At 29.2% G+C, this 17569-nt stretch overlaps 1 protein-coding gene across 2 annotated transcripts in view; it reads left to right on the forward strand.

The window, feature by feature from the left end:
• LOC142321006 (phospholipase B1, membrane-associated-like) overlaps nt 1-17569 on the forward strand; it is a 217256-nt gene that overhangs the window by 181879 nt on the left and 17808 nt on the right. For both annotated transcript variants that reach the window (XM_075358998.1, XM_075359000.1), the window contains exons 7-8: nt 8415-8583; nt 13334-13505. In XM_075358998.1, coding sequence (XP_075215113.1) covers nt 8415-8583; nt 13334-13500 — 336 coding nt within the window. In that variant the 3' untranslated portion in view covers nt 13501-13505. The remainder of the gene's footprint in view (nt 1-8414; nt 8584-13333; nt 13506-17569) is intronic.

Raw genomic sequence — 17569 nt, forward strand, 5'->3', positions numbered from 1 at the left:
AAATGTAATCTTATGCGCAAAACAGTTTTTCGATTAGCATTCTTGTTTTTTATTGGATCGCGTCAAAGTCCCACAGTAACCACTCTAAAAATATTCAGACTTCAGAAGTGGGCCGACCGAAGTGGGCCGACTTCAGAAGTGAGTCGGTCAATAATGACTCAGAAACGACACAACTAATACGGGATGTGGTTTGATCTCATTTTTTGCATAGAGTTGCATGAAATAATTCGTAAGGTTTTTTTTATAAAGATTCAATTAAAAATTTTACATCTAGTCTTACATTTTTAAATTTAATTCCTAAGAATAAAAGCTGGTATTTACTAAAATTTTACTGTAAAATACATATTATTTAGTGAGAGTTGTGATTATAAGCAGACCAAGATAGTAATAGTAGACCAAGATAGACCAAGATAGTAATTTATTTTAGATTTTTAAAATCACTAATATTTTGAGTCTTATACTTCAGAAGTTAAATATTGAAATACTACTGAATACATTTTATTAAAAGTAAGTTACTTATTAAAGAAAATAGATTGTAATACTGTTATTATTTGTATGTATATATATATATATATATATATATATATGTAGCCATATATAAATTAATATAGGAAAATCAATTTATTTTCAATTATACTAAATTTACACATGTAAATTAAATTATTTACATTTCACTGAATATGATAAGTAAATAGATTACACTAATATACTACAATTAAATACGTGCAATCGTTTTTAAAATGTATGTTTTAATATTTTTAAACTATTATTTAAATTAAAATCGTATGCAATTAAAGGTTGAATCTGAATCTAGATATAAACGTAACAGTGTAATTCAATTTTAATCAATTTCTGTCGTTTAATCAAGTAAGAAAATTATACAATTGAAAACGGAATTAGAAATGTAACGCATATTCAAACAGGGATGTGTTTAAAGAAACACACATGTTTAATTTACATGTTTAATTCAAACAGATGCTTAAAACATGTTTAATTCAAACGTTGAATTAATTCATTTATCGCTTCGTCTCTCAGAATATTAACTTTTATTTGATGTTTGGACGAATTATAAATTAATATCAAATCTTTGCTTGGAATCAAATCCAAGACAAATTTAATGTGAAGCCAACATGATGACACTATTTTAATTGGTTGGCCATTGACAGAAATAATTGAAATATATCCACAATATTCGTAATATATATTAATTTTTTTTGGAGATTGTGATTAAATAAACCTCACTAATTACGTCCTGTTTTTTAATGATTTTTTTGTGTACTATTTAAAAATGTAAATATTTAACATTCAGTAAGCATAAAGAAAATCAGAAAATAAGGGATCATAAAAAAACTTCAAATTTAACATAAGTTTTGATTGATTAGTATATTTCGTAAATTGTAATATTTTTAATTCAAAGATAGTTTTTTTGATTCAAGTCCACAGCGGCTGCATCTCTTATTTGTACGATATGTGTACCTACAGCTTGTTATACCTATGAACTGCCAGTTCAGAATACGTTGTTAATTAGAATTTAATAACAAAATAGTGACCGAAGACTCTATAGAGAAGCTGTTAACCTAAAAATATAACTGGTTTGGCCGAGCTTCTAACTATTAACTCCTGCAGAGTAAAGCAATCGCTAATCACCCCCTAGCTTGGCCCAATTAGAGGCCACCCACCGGGGTCTCCCTGAATGACGAAGACACTCCGACTCCTCTTCTGGGCAGCCAAGACGCCCCTCCAGAGGTGGGCTACCCGTTCCCGTTCCTATTCTGCCAGGATCCAGGCATGCATTGCGCATGCCCTCCCCCTAACTCCCGCCTTCTCACACCGCAAGGGTCCCCCATGTCATCATCAGAAGCACCCCGATTCCCCCGCTCTTGCATGTGGGCGAGTCAGGATGTCAGGCGCCCTGAAGAACGAAATACTTAACAGACAAACAAATCATTATATAATTTTGCTAATTATTTGCGCCACTCCGGTACACAATTACATTATATTACATTTAATATAATTACCCGGATGGAACCTGTATTATAATGAGGGGAAGTATGAAACAAATTTTCATTGTGATGCAGGTGTTCAACCGATCAAAAGCCTACACTTTTCAACCACTGACCAATCAGAAGTGGGTACTGTGTAACGTATCAGCTCTTTTTTTACTTTGATTTTAATCCAATTTTGTAGCTGGCAAGTAGAAGTTAATTTGAAAGTACACAGATAGGTAACTAATTTTCTATATTACCCTTTATTCTTTTATTAATTATGTCGGATGCTGGGAAGAAATGTCTTTAACGCCGATCAAAATTAAAGAAAAGGCAGAACTTAAGACTAATAAAATTATTATTATTAGTTTTTTTTTATAATAGTTAATAATTTTTAATTTTTTTATATTGTAATTTTTTGCCTTGATGATATTTGCCACATAAGCTTGAAATATGTGCGTGGGAAAAAGAAATGGAATTTTTTAGCGTATGAAAAATGCCAAACCTGATCGGGATTCCAACTTGGGACCTCCGTATAAAAGGCTGAGACGCTACAACTCAGCCAATGAATCAATAAAATGACATTAATATAAAATTCCTGCCATTAGTAATTATTCCAAAACAATGGTCAGTATTGTGAAGCACTGAAGAAAAGTGATTCTATTTAAAAAAATATGGAAATAAAAATAATGTTGTAATGTAAAAATAAGCATAACATTATTAGGACTGCAATATATTTACGATCCACTTAAATAATTTCAGCGATATCTCTACTGCTTATCAATCAATTTGACAAATAACGTGTAATTTTCTTCACAATAAAAGGTTTATTACTTTTTACTTAATAAAAGATAATTCCATAAACTAATATTTACGGAAGTATTAATGATTCAAAAGTTATTATTTCAGTCTGAAAATTTTCAAACTTGTTTATTTTGCAGATTTTGAGTACGTGTACATCGGATCTGATTAAAGTATCTCAATCCATTCTTAAGATATACATTTTTATTGAAAAAATACAAAATGGCAGACAAAGAGAAAATAAAGCTAGAGAGGTTATTTGTCAAACTGAACATTTTTATTTTTATTAATGTCCTGTATCAGTCTCTTAAGTTTGGCCAATACCTCCCGGGACTCCAGTGTGGTGTATATACTCTTATATTTCTTTTATTTTAACTCATTATTTTCGGTATAATTGTTCCTTTTCCTAAATTTATTTTAATTTTAATGAATCTCTGGTATATGATAAATAATTATTTCATGAAATAAAGTAGTATTCTTCTTATATATATATATATATATATATATATATATAGAGAGAGAGAGAGAGAGAGAGAGAGAGTGTGTGTGTGTTTCACGAAGAAACGGAAAGAATTTCAGGACGAGTTCTAACAGTGAATATAATGAAAAAAGTTTATATGAACGTGGGTCCGGAAACGCTTCGTTAACGAGTTACGGCTGGCGAAAAATTTCACCACGATTCCTGGGCAAGAGTGAAATAAAGCCATTCTGAAATTCCAGGAACCCAAATTAAGGTATTCGCTTGATGGTTTTTTATGGTTTGGGCTGACAAATTGAATAAAACAGTGATTTTATTTCTAAATATTCTCGGATGTTAAAAGTATTATTCTTTCTGTTCAAAAATTAATGTATTTTTTCAGTCACGTTTCGGGTATTTTGCTGTTAATAAATTTCATTTTTTATAATTTTTGTTTGTTTTGAATTTGACTTTATTTACATCATATTGTTCAGAATTAAATTTTCTACAAGCTTTCTTTAACACCTTTATGTATTTATTACCTATGTAACAAAGCAATTGTACGTAAAACACAAAAAACGGAGTTTTCACCACAATTTTTTTCGTTCTATCTGTTTTCCCAAAAACCACTGCAGATACGGTTCTGAGACCTATTTTATTCAATTTGTCAGGTTAAAAACCATAAGAAACCATCAAGGTTACTCCTTAATTTGTGTTCCTAGAATTTCAGTACGGCTTTATTTTACTCGTTGCCTAGGAATCATGGCAAATTTTTTCGCCAGCCGTAAATCGCTAATGAGGCGTTTCTGGACCCGTGTTCATATAAACCTATCTTTTACTGTTAGAACTCGTCTTGAAATTCTTTCCGTTTCTTCGTCGGACACTCCGTACAGAGTGTATTGAGAAACTTTCAGAACATGTTTTACTGGTGAAAATAATAAAAAAAGTTCACATACGTCGATTTAACAAATATATTATACTACAAACCTAAAAAAAAACTTGTTTTTTGACACCAAATTTTGTGTTTTACGTCAGATATCTTAAAAACTTCTGGAGCTACAGTTCTGGGACCTGGTTTATCTTATTTCCCAGCTCAAATTACATAAAAAAACTACCAACTTTACTTCTTATATTGGATCTCAAAGATTACAGTAGGGCTTCTTTTTATTAAAAGATTTGAAATTTCGGACATAATCTTTCGCTAGCCGTATCGAAAACAAAGCGTTTCCAGACCTATGTTTACGTTAACGTTTTTCATTACTTCACTAGTAGAACATGTCCTGAAAGTTTTTCCGTTTATTCGCGTGATACTCAGTACACATATATGTATAAAGCACGTAAGGTAAAAGAGAAAACAATTATAGTTTATAAGATTATGAGAGTAATGATTTTAATTACACAATCACCTTCTACGGTGAACAGAGTAAATTTATTATAGTACTGAGTATTAACTGAATTTCAATTGGCAATCTGATGTACAAGATTACATTCGGCTTAGTGAAGAATGTAGTGGGAAATAATTTAAATTATTTTTCTAATAAGGATGGCGCAGGATTTTTAAATTCATTTTTCGTGATTAATTTTTATATTATATCAGGTCGTCTATTTATATTTTTTATGATACCTAAAAGAAATAAACATTGATTTTCTAGTTGAACACCTTCGACGTAATTTATTAATTTTTAAATCGTAATTTTTTTCATAAATTCATACATATCTTAAGGTTTTTCTACATATTATTTTTTGTAATTCTAGACTTTTTGGTATTAATATTTATGTTTTAAAAAAAGTTTTATAATTATAAAAAAGAATGTTAAATGATTACGAACATTTTTCCAGTTTTCAGAATAAGAAGGTATATTATTAAAATATATATATGTAAAGCATGAATATCAGAACTAGTCAAACTTCTTCCAAAAAGTTTAGAATAAAATACCACTAATATATTAATCCGATCATTTTACCACTGGTTGTATTACACTTCGTTAATGCGAATAAAAATCATTAAATTTATATAGTCAATTTTTTTAAACAAATAAGATCGATGGTAACTTCAATTTTTTATTTTTTACTTTTTACCGACTTTAAGAAGGAATGTACAGCATTTCGGTCGCATGGCGGGATAGGGGGATGAAAATGAATTTTATTTACGTTTTGAGGTATCAAGAGTACAAAAATACCACCCACTTAAATTGGGGTTTTCTTATACATTTATAGGCCTATTATAAAATATTGTTCTAGTAGTGTATTTGAAGTTATGCGTGCAAAAATTTGATGAAGACTGGTTGAGGTACGCTCAATTTTAGATCGAAAAAATTTAAACGGGGAAAGTTAAAAGCGTGGTTCATTATGATGCTGAAAGTTGGAACGTTGATGTTTCTTTATCTCCGGTAGTTAGCGATATTAAACCAAATTAAAAATATATTAAAATATTAAAACCAAATTAAATTAACAAAAAAAGTCTGTCTGTTTGTGCATAACTGCCCAAGGGTATTTAATTTTGTAACTGAACTTTCTAATAATTAATGAGCTACTTTAAATTAAATAAAAATATAAAAAAATATATATTTTACTTTTTGTCTTTAAAATCGTTTATAATGAGGACGCTGTAGGTTTAATAAAATAAAACAGAACTCAAAAAAATTTTACGAAAAAATCATTTAATATTTTATCAGCCCAGCGGCTGATCTAGTGGTAAACCCATTGACGCAAAATCATTTGTTTAACAGCTGATTTTTGAAACCGAAGGCTCTGAGGTTCGATTCCTAGTAAATATTAATTGCTTTTTTACAGTCTTGAATACTAGACAATGGATACCGGTTAATTTGGTGGTTGTAGTTCAATTAACCATACAAATCAGGAATGGTCGGCCTGAATCTGTACAGAACTACACCTCATTTTTAAGTCATATACATCATCCTTATCTCACTGGGCTATGGGGGAGGTTGCTTATTTTGCGATGGTTGACAGATTGCAATCATTACAAAGGAAGTAATAAAAATAAATTTTAAATAAACAAAAATCCATACTATATGCAGCATAAAAAATTGAAAACTAAACAAAAAATATACTTATTGAACATTAACTGTGTCAAACAATTTATTTTTTGTTTTATTTTTATTATGTTTTTGTACATAAATTTTTTTAAGAAATAATTTTTTTAATTTATTGATCATCATAGCTTTAATGAAAATGATCATTTAGTTGTCGATTTTAAAATTTTTAACCATTCTGTTAATTATTTTATGCCCAAACATTTTTTTAATAAAATAACTTGAAAATAAATTTTATAAAAAACTGTTTACATTCGAGAGGCTTTTCGAATTAAAAAGATAAAAAAAATATTTGAAATATTTCATACTGGTTACTGAAAATTTATGGACCTTAATTTTCTTTTATTTTTTTATTTATTATTATTTATTGTATTGATGCTTCCTAATCGAGTAGAGGCAAAAAACCAAAAGTTTCGTCAAATCGAGCGAACCGTTTATCTGCGAATATAGTATATATTTTAAGCATAAATAAAGGATACGTAAATTTCATTAAAAAATTATTTAATTTAAAAAAGAGTGACAAAAGGGATAGCGATAAAGAGTGTTCAACTTAAAAGAGGCGCCATCACTTAATTTATTCTATAAATAATACTTTATTGGCAAAATTTACATGATAGTTTACAGAAGGTTTTGAAAATTATGTTCATCCACTTCTATGCACTTGTCAAAACGTTTGACCATGCTTCAAGCTACTTTTGTTAGCTGAATCCTATCTATTTATTGAATGGTATTGGAAATGTTTGGCTTCAATCAGCAAGTATATGCGAGTTGTTCCTGCAGTGTATGTGAGTTGTTCCTACATACAACTTCTTTTAAGTAAATAAACTGTAAAGAAATCCCCACAGAAAGAAGTCTAGACTAGTTAGATCAGAAGGGCTTGGTGGCCACAATCATTTAGAAATGATTCTTCCATCGAAAGACTTTCTTGCAGCATCTCCATAGTAAAGCAAGCTGTAGGGCAATTGAACTGTCATGTTGCAACCAGCAGTCACATTCATCCTCTTGCAGTAAGGCTGTGAACGTTGGATAACTTCTTGGTAGACGGCAGCATCCAAAGTTTCCTCAAAAAAAGGGTTCCATTAAACGTCGCCTTGAAACCGCACTCCATAGGCCTATCTTTTGGTGAGTGTAGGGGAGATTTAAATAAAATGTGTGGGTGTTTAGTTTTTCACTACCCTAGGCCGGTAGTTCTGAATGTTAACATACCCACCAAGGTGAAACCACGCTTCACCTTTGAAAAACACTTGATCTAAAATTCCATTGTTCCCTCTAATGAAGTAGTACTTGAACCATTGACAGCACTGAACCCTTTTAGCATAGTCAGCATTAGTTAGCTCACGGAAAACCTGCATTCGCACGGATAACATTTCAGAATTCTCCTCACTGCAGTGTGGGCTGAACCTAGTGAAATGTCCTTTTCTAGGCTTAGTCTCCGCCAAGAATTATGAGAAGATTCTGTAACTGCCAGTTTAATGTCCTGTACGACCTGCTTCGTTAAAACTCACGTTAGGTGCACGTTTATGGTCTAATACTCACCCTATTTCACGAAACTTTTAACTAACTTTCGAATAACACTTTTCACTGTTGCTTTCTTTTTAAATTTCTCACTGGACTTTCACAGACACACAAAATGAGATTTTGTCCCTAAATAAGTTTCCATCACGAATACACGTTCTTCAACAGTTAACCGCATTTTAACAAACAACAACGCACGATTACGCAACCTTGTTCAGAAACCAACGCTCGACACGACTGGCAATATTCAAATGTGCAGGCAATAAAGTCTTCCGCACTTCAGCTCCAGTCGTACCAACATCTTCAACATTATTTTACCCTCTCACAACGATATATGCATTTTAACAAAAAATATGGATTTAAAATAAACTAGTGAGGAACTCTTAAATTGGACACTCTGTATTTATAAATTGTGTTAATTGGGTGTTGCTTTATTATTATTTGGAAGTATGATGAGAAGTTTACAGAAAAAATTTCGATTTTATATTATAGATAAACTAAATTAAGAATACAAATTTTATTCATGCTTTTGCCATGTGTACACCTACCTTCTTTTTTTCAAGTTAATAATTAAGTTTAACATTAAAGTTTTTGTTTAAACAGATTCGTAGTGGAAGATATAATCAGCGTGAAGATTTTACAGTAGTAATACAACCGTTTATGAAACTCTTCAATGCTCCACTGGATCCAGAATTAAGAAAAAAAGAAGTTATTGATATTTCATATGTTACATATGATTGTTTCCATTTCAGTCAGAAAGGACATGCAATGGGTACAATTTTTTTATCTTTATGTATTCGTAATGATAAGTAATTGTAGTCAACATTATTTTATGTTTGCACTATTAGTTTTTTAAAAATGTTGAAGAAATCACATCCGAGCGCGTGTCTGCGTCACGCGTATGTCCTGATAAGTAATAGAATATAGCATCCTTAAATTTATATAATACTAGCGGACCCGACAGACGTTGTCCTGACGTGGCATTGTTCTGTAATAAATGCACAACACATAAATAGAAGTAACTTATTTAAGTTAAAATTAGCAGGAATGTGAACGAAATTTCATTAATATGACTATTAGTATGAATATTATAAGTTTGTGATTGTTGTATTATTTTAATGGGTTTATTGATTAATTATGTGTAGTATGGTTAATATTTATTTTCACTAAATATTGAGATGTCTGATGAAAATTGAATTAAAAAATCGAAACGTCGTAAAATGAATAATTAGTGTAATTAATATATTTTCATCCACATTACTGATAATTTTCACTTAAGATCATTCTAAAAAAGTACCTCCTACATTTTTTTGTTTTGTTTAATATTCTAGCAGACACGGCAATGCTTCGCTATAGCTATATTTGAGTATACATACAGATTAAATGAACACAATTGAAAGTTTCATAAAACCTTAAAAAACTGAACATTAGGAACTTCACAAAATTTAACCTTTCACAGAATGTAAATAATTCCAAATGGCAAAACAACAGCACTACCTATCGGATTTAATTCACATCACTCTCTAATCACAGTATTCGGTGGAAAATAATTTTTTAACGAAAAGAGTTGTGACTGCAAAATCATTACAATTAATACTGAACATTAAGAAACTTACAAAACATTACAGAACTTCATAAAATTTAACCTTTCACTTTATTAAAGTCAGAATGTAAATAAATCCAATTGTCAGAACAACACTACATATAAAAAGCAACAAAATAAAAATATTTCCTAGAATCTGATTGCAGCACCAACTACTGGGTCTGACTGATATGCCAAAAATTAAAAAAATTCTAAATCGCGATCGCAGCGCTGCCTACCGGATCCAGCTGTGAACCTTAGCCATCCCAAGATCAACAACACATGAATAAATAAATTAATTAAAAAAACATTTTCTATCGTATCAAATTGTGAATCTAAACCATTTTCGAATCCCCTTTAACACACACAAAAAATTTCATCAAAATCGGTCCAGCCGTTTAGGAGGAGTTCAGTGACATACACACCCACACAAGAAGTATATATATATGAAGATTAGCTTATAAACACAAAACGATGATGCTCGGGTTTTAATTTATTCATAGATCCATCCATTTTTTTCAAAAATTGTCACTAACTTTCCACAACAAACCAGCAAAGAGAAAAAATTTAATAAAATGTTTAATTTGATTTAATTTTAATCTTTTTAATAAAATAAAATAAATTATTTCTACTCACAGCAGGATTAATTAATCGTCGATATGCTAGTTTAGATCCGCTTTGCTAGAAAACGACGTTCATGTTGGTACTGAGATGGCTTGCGATGTGCTAGCGTGTACCCGCATTTTTTGAAGACGACGTTCTCGTTGCTTCTCAGATTCAGTCGCCCGCGATATTGTGGCACGTTCTCGCACATCCTGAAGCCGTTGCTTTAGTTGATCATCGTCTGCTCGCAAAAGCTTTGCTTTCTTCTCTTTCGACTGAATTTGACTGATGGACTTACGTTTTCTTTTAGGTATCGTCAAATCACTACGCTAACGTTTATACACTTCTCAATGATAATACTATCCGAAATTTCACTAAACACGACAATCTGAATTCACTCACTATCAAGAAACTAAGTTTTACACGAGTACCTTGCACTTCAATCTTAATGTATGACACTTTTAAGTTCAAATTGAAGAAACTGACATTTCATCCGTCCTTTTACATTGTTAATGAACTTTCGAGATCTTCTCTATAGCAGGAGTGCTCCAAAATATTTTACAATCATTTTGACAATTCCATATTGGTCTAGAATTCCAGTTAAAAAATGTTCTATACTATTGCAAAATGATCTAGAATTATAAAATATGTTGTGGAAACTTTTAGGAAGTTCTACAAATTTCTAAAATGTAATGGTGTTCGAAAATAACAGTAATAATATTCTCATCCTTCACCCCTCCCACAGCGGTTGCGGTAGGGATATCTAATAACCACAGTATTTTTGCTCAGTTAGTAATAATTGTCTCAAATTTAATTGAAATCCTTCAGTGGTTCTGGAGGAGATGTGGAACAAACAAACACATACATACATACATAAAAACATACATACGATTACTGTTTATATTCCGATTATATTTTAGAGTTCCTTTAAAACTTTGGATGTACTTTTAAGATATAAAAATAGGCTGTCATATGGTTAATTTTGATTTGCAGATATAAATCATATTTGTCTATGGTTATTAAACTCAATATTTTAGTATTTGTACTTATTAATAAACTACTTTTTAAGAAATGATTTATTCATAAAAATAAGAAATCTAACTTTTTAAGACAACAGAACTATGTTTGTGTTACTTTGCACGCCACATCGGCCTGAGAGAAAGGGTCTTATTTATTATTTGGAATATATTTGTTAACCATGTAATATGTTTTCAGACGAATATATTTAAAATTAAATTAAAATATAATCTGGAGATGAGTTTTCAAATTATACTAATAAACTAGTAATTTTATTTCTTCATCTTGTTCAGCATGTTGTAAAAGAAACACGAGTGTATACTCAAATATTTTTCACTTAAATGTTTCAAAATTATTATTATATTTATTCTGTCTTGAGTTTCATTTAATTTATTACTTTCATATAACTGCAGCACCTTAATTTCATACAATCTTTATTTTCTTGTAAACTACATAGTAATGCTAAAAGTTTTTAAATCCGCAAGAGAAAAATGCTTGCTACAAAATATGTTTCATATGTTATATAGAGTAAAAGATGCTATCCCTCTTATCGGTAAACATCAAGGGATGCTGTAGAACATAGAACATAGCACTGCTAGATACATTCTTTGGCTCTAGTCTTGATATCTAATGATCTGATTCAGTTTTACTGTGAATGTCAACAAAAGCAGTTCAGTGTGGTATGTCCAGAATGAAAAAGGTTTTAATTGAGTTTCAATGGAATAATAATTCGGTCAGCAAATGCTATTTTGTGAGCATCCAATGTGGGACATTACATGTAATGACTGCATTGAGAAATAGAAAACAAGATGCATTGAGGGAAATTGCTTGAAAAATGCTACTTGAGAGCATGGTGGAGAAATAATACAGAAGAATCTGGTTTTTTTCTTGGGCGGTAGTGGCTAAAATTACTGAGACCACTGCTATCAAAATTACCTACTTATTTGCCATTTGTAGAGCAAATAAGTTCATTAAATAATTTCTATAGAGAAGTTACTGTATTACATATTCATCTAACAAATGCTGATTAGCAGGGATAAGCAGCAACATTATATAGATTTTACTAATTATGTCTGATTTGAAAGAAGTGGGTATTGTTGTTGTATTTGATAAGTGACTATTTTTTATCTAACTATTTTCTTTTAGCTTAGGTTGCACACTCATAAATAAAAAAGTATGGACAAGTAAAAATGTTTAATTTAATAAGTATCGATTTACATACAGATGCGTTATGGTACTAGAGATGCAAATATACTGACAACCCATTTTCCTATCTTGTAAACTAGTTCTGAATTTTGAATAAATCCCAAGAGATTAAATTACACTTTAGATGGGAATATACATAAACATTATACTTGTAAATATTTTAAAATAATAAAGACAGACTTAGAGTTTTATTAAGATGCTTCAAAGCAAAGCAGTTAAGTTTATTTTTGTTACATGTGAAACCAATTTAATTGTCCCATAAAAATTTGTTATCTAACAAAACATTCAAAATTACTATGCCCTCAGTAACAGAAATACTACTGTTATCATTAATGCTGACCTCTGACATCCTTGGCAGAGTGGTAGTATCTCAGCCTTTCATACGGAAGGTCCCCGGGTTCAAATATCCTGGTCAGGCATAGCATGTACTATAAAATTTCCATTCCCCATGCACAAGCTTGAAGCTTATGTAATCATCAAAGAAAAAAACTTGCAATATGAGTAGCCTGACAGCTAACTAGCCTGAAAAAATGTACAACAGCACTCTTTAAAAAAAATCATTTCATGGTGCATCTGAGCCAAGTATAGTAGAAAATGCTTTATAAGTAAATAATATAGAAACTATAATTTCTTTACATCTTTAAAAGATAAAAATATATAAATTACTAGTAATTTACAGTATTTAACATGTAATATAAAAAAGCCCTTCTGATAGTTTTATACTTTTTTTAATTTTATCAACCACTACTTTAAGTATGCTATGACTGTTGGAGTCATAAAGGAGGAAAATGTAGTTAGATCATTGGACAATACCATTAAAAAATAAATAAAATGAATTAGAACGTACAAATCAGAAGAATTCTCAACTGATTAAGATGGTTTTGATACTTCTGAAGTTTTTTAATGAAAATACCTCAAAGTGGATAGAAATCAAACACGAGTAAGGTGAATTATCATGGCTTTATGCAGTAATTATTAAGAAACATCAATTAAAAATTCCTTTTAAGATTTAAAAAAGAAAAATTTCTTTTTCTCTTTATTTATTACTTATAAAAATAATATTTTTTACATTATTTATAAATAATAATTTTGTTTCTGCTTTTTTAACAAACAGCTGCCAATTTGTTGTGGAATAACATGCTGGAACCAGTTGGCTACAAGACAAAATCTCCCCTTGATCATGTAATGGGGAGGTTTTTGTGCCCAACAGAAAAAACGCCTTATATATTTACATACAACAACACAATAACATATTTGAAAACTGGTTATCAAGACTATTAAAACAGGTAATTACTTAAAATTATTCAATTATTAGTAATAATTTAAATTTTGGGGAAATTTTTAGTAAATATTGGAATATTTCTGGTTATAATTATAAAAAAATAGAATTCTGACCTGGCTTGAGTCCCAATCAGACACTGTATTTTATATGAGTTACAAAATTCATTTTCATTCACCAGTAACTGCTATTGGGCATCAATCTTTTGTAACTGTATTAGATAAAAACAATTCTAATTAGAGATATACTAATATATAAATATACTAATTAGAGATTAGACTATACTTCATATATATCATCCTCTGAAGTAATACCTTACGGTGGTTCCAGAGACTAAACAGAAAAAGAAAAAAACGTTTATTCTGGTATGTGTGGAAAAATAAATGTTAAAAACTATTAAAAATATTAAATAATTACAACTACTATGTAAATCATTAACGTTGTTATATAAATGTAATAAAGAAGTTTTGAAATAATAATTAGGGACAGATTCTTCAAAAATATATCAAAGTATACTATAATTCTCAGTGTCAAAGAAATTAGCATATCAATGATAACTTTACAAAAATTGATTCAACTAAATTTAAAAACAAATTTTGTATTTTAAGCCTGAAGTAAGTTTGATAGTGTGTCTATAGTTTAGTGACTTTTCATCTTCTATTAGGAGAGTGATATAGATTGAAATATTTTTTCCATCAGCAATTGGGTTAGAATTAGGGTAAAGAGAAACTGAGCTTTATGAAAGCAACTGGTAATTTCTGAGTAATATCTAACAATATGTATCTAATTATACAATATCTAATCATCATTATCTAATAATATATAATATAGAATTTCAATGTAAATATGTATTTGCTTCAATAAAATAAGAAAGAGAATGCCTAAGAACTAACTATTTTCAGAATGTAAAAATTAAAAAAGAAGTGCATCTTGATTATTAATTATGATCACTGATAATAAAAAAATTATTAAAAAACATGATAAAGAACATAATAGTATTTTAAAACTATTAAACTATTCATTTTCAAACTAATGTACTTTTTTCCTAAAAACCTTTCAAAACTAATTAGTGGCTTCTTCCTCAGTGAATAATATAGAAAACTTCTCTGACTAAAATATTCAGCCAATAATTTATTCAGAAGGGTATTTATAAATAGTTCCAATAAAAAAAGCATCATTCAATATTTAATCATTTTAAAACACAATAACAAAACAAAAAAAAAAAATATTAATTAAAAGAAAACTTACAAAGTAATAGATAAACTGTTGCTTTACATATATATATATATATATATATATATATATATATATATACACACACACACACCCTAATCTATCTAACTTGCTATGTGGGCTGATACTATGCCTTGTTTGACTCTCCTTTCGTCATTCCAGGTGATAGTTTTATGTTATGTTTTATTTTATATTACTTTACTAAGAAGATATTGATTAAACTGATGGATCATCAACATACCAAGCTCAATGAAAGGAAGATGACAACTATATAAATGATTCCTTCAATCTGTTTATCTCAGAGTCTTTCAATATTGTGGTCATTTTAAAAAAGGTACTTTCACTAATATTTTTGTATCTCATGTGATCTACATGCAACACGGATGTAAGAGTGAGTGGGAGTGACAGTGTAATGTAGATTAATGTACAAACAATCCCTGTAATTTATTATTATGTAATAAAAGGATATTGTTGCATGAATTTTGGAATATAGGAAGGAAAGACTCTTCTCCAAATCTGAGCAGCAAGTGACAACTAGCAACTTTTTTTTTAAGGAGCCACTTGGAATAGAGAAAAAATAAGAAATGTGGCAAAAAAGGAGAGAATTTAAGTTAATTATTTGTTGGAAGGTACATAGAAAATGAATATAAGGTGTTCTGGGATTGTAAATAGAAGGGTAAAATTAGTAGGCAAGGAAAAAGATCTATGGTTGGCCAAGAGAATAAAAAGTAGATCCAGAGAAAGACAAAGGAAAAAAGAAAAAAAATTTATAAATAGAAGAGAATAGTACAAGTGTACTGATTATAGAGTAGAAGAAATAGAGAGAATTCATCAATATTCATCTTTGCATGATTACAATTACTATAATAGCATTTATAAAATTAATTTAGAGTAACTAAGTGGAAATATGTAAACTATGTTCACTGCAATTAAAGCAATAAATAACAATGTGCTAAGTTTAGGAAGTATTTTAAATGAAGATACATTGTTAGGAAATTTGATCTAAGATGATCAGTTTATTATAGTTCATAGTTATTGAGTTGAAGCATATTACCATTTATGTGGAACAATTAAATTTTCCCAATTTAATTATTGCAAAACTTGTGATTTACTCTATTATAACATTTTTTCTGCTTTTAACATACCCACTGCTTATTAATTTATGACAGAATATTTCACCAGTAAGAAAAAAATTGAAATAATAATAGATAGGAGAAAAAACAGTTCCATTAATTTTTTTTTATAATCAAAGTGTATCTAATAAACATAAAAGATTTTATTATAATTAACATCTATTAATACCAAGTAGATCAACTGACTTATGTTTAATTAATAAGCGTCCTATGATAAGCTTATTAGAGAAAGTAAAAAGTAAAATGATTTCTCATTGATTTTTTCACTAAGCCAAATATATATAAGTTTGTAATAATTGGTATGCTAGGCTCGTTGATATATAGATGCTACAAATGATAGGTTGCATGATTTACTACAGGTTCTAGCAGTATGGTAAAAAATTTTACTCTCACAAAGAGTAATGAAGCTCTGTCAGATATTAACTGCTGTAAATTAATTATTATAATTTTTTTCTGTTCTTGGATTAAAATCTTTTGTGGCTGTTGTTCTATTGAACAAACAAGGCTTTCTCATTAGAAAGCCTATCTGTATTGATCACTGTTTTTGTCTGAATGTGTTGTGTAAAAAATCTTCAAAAAATATGATACCGGTAATTATTAATGAATTTTTTAGACTTCTGAAAGTTTGCAGGGATAACTTTTTTTATCTAGTGATAGTTATGTACTACACAAAGGATGCGGAAGTTATTTTATTCCTTAAAATATGTCATGATTTGAAAGACCAAAAAAGAATCCTTCTTAAAAATAAAATTGTCTTACGTTTTCAATTTAAGATTTTAGAATTAAAAGTATTAGAAAAGAAACATAAGATACTAGTATGAAATAACAAATGACCTGATTTGAACTTTCAAAAAGGCATAGTTTTTCTCAGTGACAATGATTCCATGCCAGGCTAACTAGGTAACTTGAGGAGTGTACAACTTCTTCACCGAATCAGATATATTTATGCATAACAGCATGTCAAGCTCACTGAAAAACAGATAATATTCAGCTCTACAAGTGACTTCTTCACTCTCTTTACCACGGGGTCTAGGTTCATAATGAAAGTCATTCCCAGAGATGGAAATTCTGACTAGTGATTCTTACACCTCAGTTACTTTATATGTAGCAGATCTGTAAGAAAGACTGGAATAAACTATGAAAAAAACAATAAATTACAATACTATTCTTAGAAAATGTTATCTTAGAGATAGTTATTGTATTATGAAATGCATTATAAATTAATATGTACCATTGGTTATATGCATAAACTTATATAAATATTAATCTCTGTAACCTACAACAGTTAGAATAAAAATAGAGTTGAATGCTAAAAATTAGGTCATGAAAATGTATTTAAAAAAAAAAATCATTTATTAACAATTTTGTTTATTTAGTCTGATGTACTGGAATTATCTCATAAACTATATAGGAAATCCTTATGGATCTGAAAATTATATACAATAGATTAGAAAGTTAGTTCATTTAGGTCAGGTTTAGTTCTAATTTAATTTAACAATCTAATTTAATTAGATGTTGTTTCCATTTTAAGTTTCATGTTTAATAGTTTGTTTGTAATCACTGTTTTGTCTGTCAAAACACACATATTTTTACATAATGCATTTTATGTTAATTGTTATATTAAAAAGACAATGGAAGACAGAAATTTACAATTAATAATTTTTTTAATTTTAATTTTATTTTCCTGGAAAGGAAAATCTATTTT

Source organism: Lycorma delicatula, chromosome 3, assembly GCF_047948215.1.
Source record: "Lycorma delicatula isolate Av1 chromosome 3, ASM4794821v1, whole genome shotgun sequence".
In the NCBI taxonomy this organism is placed as follows: domain Eukaryota; kingdom Metazoa; phylum Arthropoda; class Insecta; order Hemiptera; family Fulgoridae; genus Lycorma; species Lycorma delicatula.